This window comes from Pterocles gutturalis, unplaced genomic scaffold (genome assembly GCF_000699245.1).
Source record: "Pterocles gutturalis isolate BGI_N339 unplaced genomic scaffold, ASM69924v1 scaffold6578, whole genome shotgun sequence".
Taxonomy (NCBI): domain Eukaryota; kingdom Metazoa; phylum Chordata; class Aves; order Pterocliformes; family Pteroclidae; genus Pterocles; species Pterocles gutturalis.
Window position 1 is genome coordinate 75,428 of NW_010117928.1, and position 10,175 is coordinate 85,602.

Sequence of the window (10,175 nt, forward strand, 5' to 3'; positions counted from 1 at the left end):
TAATTGTATTATTTAGGTCATTGGCTGTAAGCATGCCATCACCAAAAAGTATATCACACTCCCAGTTCTGGACAGTTTTACTGATATGGCATGTGTCTGTGAATGAGGATCTATGCTTACTGTGTAAACCTAAAGATATAACATCTCCAAACAAATCTATTTTTTTTTTCTTTAAACTCTAACAGAAAGAGAAGGACAGGGGAGGGAAGGAGTGAAAACACAGAAGCTTTAGGAAGAATTATTTCCTTATTTCTATACAGCTTCTTATGCAGTCAATATTGGTAGTTTTCAGTGTTTTTTGCTATGACTTTGGGTCTCTGTGTGGATGGTGGCTGTAAGAGACACACAGACATCCACAAAACCACGAAACTTCATTAGAAGTAGAGCTCAGCCATGACTGGTGCTGATGAAAGTCAATGGAATATTCTGTTGTACTCATTCTCCATGCTACTTTAGAGATATTAATGTTGACAGAGTGTACCACCTTCCTCATTCCAGGCTCCTTTATATCTGCAGAAGCTATTAAGAATCCACGTTTACTCTGCACTGTGGATTTCCTTGTTTTCAGGGACTGGAAAGTTCTCATTTAGCAATCGTGATACCTGACCAGTGCAATTTCCACAACTTCAGTCTCATCGTCTAGTACTGCCTGCCAGGGTTAATCATGATCAGGCCTCAAGTATGACTAAATTCTGAACTGCATTTTATAGCTGTTCTTTATCAAATTCATTGTTCTCAATATGTCTATTTTATCTAGTTAAGAAGAAATGGTAACAGCTTCAATTCTGATTTCTCTTGAAATATTTACCAGTGTGATACTTGCAAAAGTTACAGAAAAAGATGGGAGATTAAAGATAAATAAGATGGGTCTGATCAAATATTGCATAATTGATACATTAAAGACATTCTCTCTTGTATCCATTTGAGAGTTCAAAGATAGCTTTGCAGTGTCATTAAATTCTCAAAGATGCTCTGTCACAGAGGACTGTATATCTAGAAGCAGAATTCTTTTACATGGAAATGTTATAATTTAAAAAGAGAAAGAAATTAAAGACTTGCCAAAGACATTAATCTAAGTCATCTGGGATACTCCTTTGTGCACTCCTGCTATGAATCTAGTTTGCTTCTTTTAATATTGCAAGGTTAAACTTTAGAAACATTTTAAGCTCAAGCAATTTTTTTTTGAGAAAAAGAGAAGCAAGAGCAACAAACAACTCAAAGTAGCAACTTTAAAACCAGATCACTGTGAAGACAGACTATTTTAAAAGCTATACTCACCCTCACAATTTCATTCAAGTTTTGATTATTGAGAATTTCTCTTCTAAGAGGAAACAAAATTTCTCAAAACTTCATAGATATATTAAAATTCTATGAGAAGTACTGGTTTTGCTGCCACAGAAATTGGAAATTGTATTGTTTGAACAGTGGAAATGGAAACCTTCTAAAATGACCTTAAGGTCTATTCACAAAAAGTAATATGAAGCAGCAGAATTAGTGTATTTTAATAAGAAAATAGAATCAACTTTCTATGATACTGGCAGAATTAACACCATATTTATCACTTGCATGTAACAAAACTACACAGTACGTGTTTTAGATGCAGACTTTTTTTTTTTTTTTTAAATAATAAAGGAAGGGCTACCTGCATATAGTTTTCTGTTTGACCAGCATCTTATGATGCATGCGTTCACTTTCTGTAAGTCCTTTTTCTTGGGGAAAAAACCCCACATTGCTTAATTTAATAACACGATTGTAATTTATAGCGCTAATAATCTATTAGTTGAAATACACCATTACCCCAGTTGTGCAGATTACTGTATTTTGTGAATAGACAGCAAATTTATCTATCCTCACCACCTATGTAGAAATGACAACCTTCATCAAGAATTTTGTGGGATGAAAGGTTATAGACGACACAGAAATGGAATGAGAAGGGATGGGTAATACAGGGAGTAAGGTTGGATAGGTAAATCACAAGGACAGAACAAGAAAGTTAATCCACCTTGGAAACACAGTGCACTATCATTGTTGTTAGTTGCGTCCATGTCTGGAAAAGAGGCACTAAGAGGTAATCTTCCACAATCATTCTGGTACAGTGGGCAGTGGATAGCACCATCTTGAGGCAGTGGATGAAAAGGCTCGTGCATGGGAGTCTTTTTCAGAGCTTTAAGAGATGAATTCCTTTCTGGAATGTCTGGAAGCAGCTCAGCAATAAGTCTGTGTAATATACTGCTGTCAGGCAAGCTTCCCCTTCTTTTTTCAGCTTTAATTTGGTCACAGATGTCTTTAAGTGCAGAATCTAGTGCTTCAAATACAGATGACTTGCATTTTTTCTTTTCAGTTTGTTTTTTAGGAGCTGCACTTTTTTTCCTTCGGAAAGGCACTGGACTGACTAGGAATGCTATCTTAGAGAGGCCAGATTCTGCTTCCTGTCTCCTTGGATCTTCACTGGTTTCTTGTTTAGCCCTTTCATGTTTTAGCATGGTGGTGAAGCGGGTGTAGGATGCTGGGCATCGCCCTTTGCAGGAGCTGATGAGATGCCGGTGGTGGTGGTGGTGATGGCCTGATCCGTAAAAGCTTTCAGATGATGTAAAGGAAAAGTGGTCAAAGTCACTTTCACTACAAAAGGATGAACCCTCTATCTGGATAAAGTCACTGAGGTCAGAAACCACTCCATCTTGATCACTGTCTGAAAAATCTATATGTGATTGTTGCGGCTCATCACTTGTCACTTCAATATGAATTGGCACCAGGGTTTTAGACTTGTAGCTCCTTTGTACCTGAGAGGGATGTCTGCCTTGATTTTCTTCTTCCAGTAAGGATTCGATAGAAAATCTCCTCTGTGGACATAAGCCATTTATAGGAGGCTCTAGTGTAACAGCTGACAACATTTCATCACCTAGGTTTGGCATTGATTTTGACTTCTGAATTAGTTTTTCAAATTCAGATATTCTGGTTGGCACCATGTCTCTGGGCACCTCTTCAGTAGAAGACTCTCTCCAACCTTGAAGAATACCTTTGTGCTGTTCTTTTTCATACTGCAGTATTCTGGACTTCACAGAACAAATCACCTCTGAATTCATCAAGTCCTTGCGATTGATGCGATGCATCTTTTTGTACATTTTTAGGAAACCTGGGACATCATGTGCAGATCTGTGACGAACTCTTGGTCTACTACTAACATGGCCCTCAACATATGGAGAGGTCCAGTTTGTTGAGCAAACTTCTTTGGAGTCCTCCTCACGTAACAGAGAGCCCATGCTTTCAGACTTGGCCTGTGCATCAGGAAAGCTGTCACGATCATCCGTTAACAGATCATCACAGCTACGTGATTTTCTCTTTGGAGAAGCAGTTTCTTCTGTGCTGCTCCAGACTTCTGCATTTTGACGAGTCATTTGCCAGCCATTCTTGTAGCTGATTGCCCTTCTTGAATCGTTTGGAACAGCTAAATGTTGTCTGTAAGTGCTACAGTAATCTAATTCATTTGAGGTGTTGTGGTTGTGCACTGAATAACTTAAAAGGGATGGATATACTTTGCTAATATCCCCACCTTTATAATCCATAGAGCAGCATGGTAAAAGAGACATTGCCAGAAATTAAAAGATTCAGAAAGTTGGAATTAACATCAGTAAGCATTAGAAAGACTAGAAAAGAGAGAGCAATTAGTACATCTGTCAGCTTAGGTCAGTACATAGGTTGCAACAGCCTGGGACAGCAGAGCTAATAATTAAGTTATTTTTCCAGCTGTATAAATGTAGTCATGGTAATTTGAACATAAAAAATAATTCCTTATGAATTACAGAGATGTTACCGCTTCCCATCAGCAGGCAAGGTCCAGCCACTTCCCGGGAAGTAGGGCTTCAATATGCGTAGCTGTTGCTCCCAGAGACAAACGTCCTAACAACGAATGCCCTACCCCCCCCCCCCCTTATTTCTGAGCTGATGTCATATGGTATGGAATATCCCCTTGGCCAATTTGGGTCAGCTGTCCTGGCCCTATCCCTTCCCAAGATCCTGACCGCCCCTGAGGCCCTGAGCCTACTGGAGGCGGGGGGTTGTGGGGGGAGACAGCCTTGATGCAGTGAGAGCACTGCTAAGCAGTAGCCAAGACGCTGGTGTCATCAACACCTTTCTAGCTACCAGTGCAACACACAGCACTGTGAGGGCTGCTATGGGGAAATTAACTCCATCTCAGCCAGACCCACTACAGAAGCTAATTATATGCTGTACTAAATACTTCAAGGATTTACAAAATCAAAACTCAAGACTATGAACTGAGTTTGAGTTTGCTTGATGAAATTGGGTCCTGATAACTGACAATGTCTAAGACATCAGCTATGGATTTGAAAGGTCTACTATTCTGGAATCACATCTTTCATCTTATATACTGTCTGTCTTGATTTACCTTCTGTATATACTGAAAACAGTTTTAAAATCACAATAACTTAATGTAGTGGAGTTAATAAAACTTTTGGGTGTATATATTGTGGTACAAATCATAGGCTTCATTTAGTCAATTTTCTTTTGTTAGAATAAGCAGTTGACACTGGAAAATCCTTGTTAAAAATCCAGCTTTTCAGCTTAAAATTAAACATGTAAGAATAAGAAGTTAGTCTTTCATGAAAGGCCTAGAGCTATTGCTTCATATAGTAAATCTCCCAGTAAAGTGCAGTGAGCAACAGTAGGCTACATTTACTGCCAATGTATCGTACAACATATCATCAGTAGTTTTCTGCTAACAACTATGCTTTCCTCTTACCTTTTGCTCTTGATGGAGAAGAAGGAGATGAGCTAGTGAAAGGCTTTCTAAGGGTGGTATAAGGGCCTTGCATATCTGTACGGCCCAGGCCCAGCCTGTTTGCATTCTGGTCGCTGTGCACCCTCTGATGACTTACAGCAGGTTCCGACTTCCTCCTTTTCCTGTAGTCACTTGCAGAACTGCAGAAATAAGCAGTATTAGCAGCAGTCTAATTCTGAGACCAGATTTCAGGAGTTTAAAAAGTAATCTCATAATTATATCATTGGCTTATAGATTAAACAATGGCAGAACAAATACATCAAAAACACATAAATGGGAGAAAGTACTGGTCTCAGATATCTTACAGCATATTTCAGAGAAAAACTGAATTTCTTCTTCACCTGAAGTTTTATACAGAATTGCTAATGTCATTTCCATAGGAAAGACTTTGAAATAAATGCATCATTTTTTTGAGTATTTTTAAATACTCTAAAAATATCAACAACGAATGAAATCTGTTTCTATATCCATTTTGCTAAAGTAGCAATAACATACTATATTTAAAAATTAAGTAAAAGTGTTGATTGAAAAGCCTTTTTATTCAGGTTTTTCCATACTTCTACTCTTTTTTGGCATTTGGCCTTTCCTGTTTCACCCTGGGCTGGCACTCTCCCATCCTCCTGGTACTTTAACCTGCTAGGAGATGCCCAGCAGTCTTAGCACTGAAACAGCATTAGGCTCTGCCTGGGCAGTGTGATGAATCTTGACTTTTGCTGGCAACACTGCTTGTGTGAGGTATATGTAGGCAGGAAAGAGCAGTCACAGTGTAAATTCAGATCATAAAGAAAATCCTTGTGAAAGGTCAGAAGAAGATTTGGCTACTGAGATACGTGTACTACACTGGGACCTAACATGGACAAGTGAAACAATCTGGTTGTTCAGGATGCTGAACCAGTTATTACAGGAGTTGCTTTTATGACTAAGTAATAACTATGTAAGTATTCATTATATTAAAAAAAAGGCACCTACAGATTAAAATTTGAGCGGTGAGTTGCCTTTAGTACTAGGAGTACTAGGACTCTGTGCAAAGAGAGGAAAGAGACCAAGAACGGATGAGGTGGCATGCTTAGGGAAACAGCACTGGAAGTGCTGCAGGCGTGAAGGTTAAATGATAGCTCGCTGCTTTTGAGACAGAAGCTCAAGGATGTCAGTGGAAAGACCCAGAACACAGCATGGCTTATTTTGATTGTAAACAGTAAGACCTTGTAAAACAAAAGGAAGAATTGTACTTCAGTATCAAAATATGAACACCCTTTCCATGCATCTCTCTATTTTGTCAGCAGATGACAAATTGAATGTTCAAATCTGACTCTTTGCAACATCTGCTGGCTTCAGATCACAAAAAAAACCCCTCAGGCTGTATAATTTGTGTCTATTGAAATTGCATATTGTATTTCTTACCTAGAGGGCCTGTCCAAGCCTCTGTCTGTTGAATAGTGATGATATAAGGAAGTCTGGGAAAACAAATACATGAATCTGTTACATGTCTGTATTTGAAAAAAAAGGTGATAATACCTGCTTGTCATGTTTGATCATGATAGTTACTCTGTGACAAATCCTGTAAAAACAGACTATGATGATTAACAGCCTGGGCACTCCACTGTATATACTGCAATATTTAATGAGAATAGTTATGCAGTTTTTAAAAAGCATCACTAGATTTAATTTCATATTCTACTTCAGTAACATTTTTTCTTTTAAAGCGCTACTACATAACGATCTAAAATCATGTTTCTCTATATCCTTTTCAAAAATATATACAGAACAGCTGAAACAAACTTTTATGATGAAAACATGAAAATCTGAAAAGAATTCCTTCATGTGCAAATGAGGTCTGCAGAGCTTCCCCTACCTGCAATCACTCAGCAAAATCCCACAATCAATTATAGCCCGAAACTTTTTGTAAAACCTGCGATGTTTGTGGCCAACTGTTGACCACCTTACATTCCTGGTAAGAACAGAACATTAACACAGAACATCAGTTGTTGCTTACAGAGTTAGGGAAGTAGTTACTGCATGTAACATGGAAGATGGAATGGAGTACTGCTCCATAATTTTATTATTAATACACAGTCAACCTTAAATGACCACTAATTATAAATCAACCATTCGATACATTTCAAGCCTGCAGTCAGAATTAGGTAATACAGTTCTGGTAACTGCGTCTGAAACTAGAGCAAACTGCATGGTCCGTGGGGTATTTTTTCATGGGTACAAAGCACTATAGTTCAAACATTTTAAGTTCTTGGCATGTAATTTCAGAGCTAACCCAATGAACTTGAACTATTGTACGGATTTGTAAACTGCAGAGGCTATTTTTTCTCTCTACAGAAGCCTTCTAGACTTTTTCTTTGTAGGAAAAAAAAACTTTAAAAACTTGTCTCTGTACAGAAGGACTGCAGAAGTAATGGCACTCACGGCCTGTGTAAGTGCTTTTTTTTGTTAGATATTATTTTTTTTTCCCAGTGATTTGAATTGCAAGGTCATGAATAGGACTTCACCCAGATTTGTTAACTGACACTTACATATGCTTCTAGAAGACACATGTAGTCTAAGAATATTTAGGAACAGATTTAATGGAACTGTATTCTTTAAATGACATTCTAGAGTAACTGTTGAAACTACTTATACAGGTGGGGCACTATAAAGACAATATGATTGTTCAGTTAGAGTTCATTTGTCAGTAGGCTTCGTTATTTAAGACCTGCATCACATACCAAGGGATCCCATAAGGATAATAACTGAAGTTTTGATTTCTGATTATACTTTGCAGCAGGGAGAACTACCCAAACATGATACAATATGGATCAAATGTTATCTAAAACTTGAGCTAAGATAATTCTGATTTTCTCAGTAATTCTTAACTGTAGTTTAATTTAAATCACATTAAAAATCAGGTAAAAAAGCAACTGTCTGGATTTTGGTAGACAATGGCAGCTGAGATGTAAATAGTTAAAAGATGTTAATAAGTCAAAGACTTTAAACTTACTTTCCATAGAAAATAAGTTCTCTTTAACTTATTTAAGGTGATTTCTGTGTAGTGTTTCAAAATGTTGACTTTTTCTAAACAGGCATTTCTTTGCTTTGTGGACAAGTATTCAAGCATTTCTTCCATGTTACTACTTATTACTACTATTATGCTTACTGTTCAATATTGTTAAGTTCATAAGCTCCAGTTTGCATCAGAATCCCTCCTCAAGAGAGATTACAAATTTGGGATAAGTAATCTATAAAGAATATGCTCACTACAAAACCCAGTAACATAAACCTGACCAGCAGAAATGGCAGAACTAGGTTCCTGATACTTCTCTCAAGTCATACTTGGCTTACCTTGTAAAACACTATGGCAGAACTAGCTCTAACATGGATTTCTATTAGATAAAGCATTATGATTATGAGCTGTATCCTATTAGTATTGTTTGTGCACAACTGTTGCTTTCAACAGAAATTTGAAGGCAAGAAATTTTGAAAAGAACATTGGGTTGAAACATTGGCAAAGAGGGTTATGGCAACTCTGATGTTTCACCAAGAGGCAGCGTAGAAACTAGCCTGTAATTGAAGGAATTTAGTTTCTGGCCTATTTCAAGGCTTCTTGGTGATCTTGCACAGTTCAGAATGGCATGTTTTCATCCTGTAAACTCTCATGTGCTTTTAATTTTGGGGGAAATCTCAAAGTAAGCACATGTCTTGGAAAAAAGGAAACCCAAAGTTTTGGTTATAACTACTCTGTTTTCTTTCAGTTTATTTTGGAATGAAATAGAGTACTGGACTAAATAACGAAACCACAATGGTTGTTCCACTTCATTGTTTTAGTCATTTTTCATAGAATCATAAAGGTTGTAAAAGACCTCAAGGATCATCAAGTCCAACCCAACACCACCTAACTCACTAAACCATGTCCCTAAGCACCACAGCTACACGTTTCTTGAACACCTCCAGGGATGGTGACTCCACCACCTCCCTGGGCAGCCTGTTCCGATGTCTGACCACTCTTTCAGTGGAGAAATTTTTCCTAATATCCAGCCTAAACCTTCCCTGGTGTACCTTGAGGCCAATTCCTCTTGTCGTATCACTTGTTACTTTAGAGAAGAGGCCAGCACCCACCTCACTACACCCTCCTTTCAGGTAGTTGTAGAGAGTGATAAGGTCTCCTCTCAGCCTCCTCTTCTCTAAACTAAACAACCCCAGCTCCCTCAGCCGCTCCTCATAAGCATCTCATTTACAGTGGAGAATGACATGAATGCAACCCACAGTGCATGCACTATGGTACGAAGGAGGAAGTGGCATTAAAAAAATATCTATGACAATATGCCCACCTGCTGGGAATTACAATTGTGTTTATTATTTGTAAATTAACATGTCCTCAAGCAACACTCACCTGCAACCTGTGTATAAGAGAACTTCACACAATCTTGGAATTAAGCTGTTACCAAGAGGAGCAAGGTGACGCAGTGGGACATAGCCCCTGTTCTCAAGGAACAGGGAAGGGTGCATCAGTGGTGTCAGGAGGATGGCTCTCTCAGTGGGGCAGGTCTGATTTTTATTTGCTAAATTTGCTAAAATCAAGCTGTTTTTCTGCAAACAAATGTGAAGTTATTTCTTATATGTTTCATTTTCCTAGGGAAATGGATTTCAAGGTTTGGTGAGTTTTTTTTTAATAATCTGTCATTGCATTGTTCTTAGATGATAAACAAACTATGTATGACACTTTTTGTGGATTCAAATGTGAAGAACAGAAACAGATAATTGTTGACCGAAGTATTTTAAGTACTGTAACCTAGCTCATGAAGTCAGTGGACTTAAACATTAGAGAGAAAGGGTACTGTGAAGCAAAACTGTACCATCTGCTCTAGGAAAGGAGTAAAGAAACAAACCTCCTTTCCACAAGCAGATGAAATAGAAGCCCGTGTTTTGGAACGAGTTCTGTTATGGAGGTGTGCTGATGATCATCAGATATTCTCAGACAGACAATAAACCTGCTATTAGCACTTCAGAAATTATCCCTATTTTATTTCTCAATATTTGGAATGTGTACGGGGCTCATGATGAGTGCATTACGGCTGACCTGTTCTGTCTGAACAAAATATCATGGTATTTGGTTTTTAAACTATATTCTGAAGAAGGTATTTACTCCCTGATCACACAGTTTATATTTTCAAGTTTTTCTTTACATCCTCTGAAAGCTGAAAACTACTTTATGACAGTTCAACTTCAATGATTTTAAGATAAATATCTAATATTATGGGGTCTGTCTGCAATAAAACCATAAAAGCCAGCAGCAGAGTAGCTTACACCAACAGTGTAACCACAGTTCTCCCCACCACATTTCCAGACAACAGAGTGAAGCAAAGGCCTTAGGTCTGTGTGCTTCCCTACA

General features: G+C 38.0%; 1 protein-coding gene across 1 annotated transcript in view; it reads right to left on the reverse strand.

Annotated features, from left to right (window-relative positions):
- SORBS2 (sorbin and SH3 domain containing 2) overlaps positions 1-10,175 on the reverse strand; it is a 55,598-nt gene that overhangs the window by 23,007 nt on the left and 22,416 nt on the right. Inside the window, exons 6-7 of the mRNA XM_010075995.1 lie at positions 6,200-6,252; positions 4,760-4,938 (exon numbers count right to left, since the gene is read on the reverse strand). Of these exons, the coding sequence (XP_010074297.1) occupies positions 4,760-4,938; positions 6,200-6,252 (232 nt within the window). The remainder of the gene's footprint in view (positions 1-4,759; positions 4,939-6,199; positions 6,253-10,175) is intronic.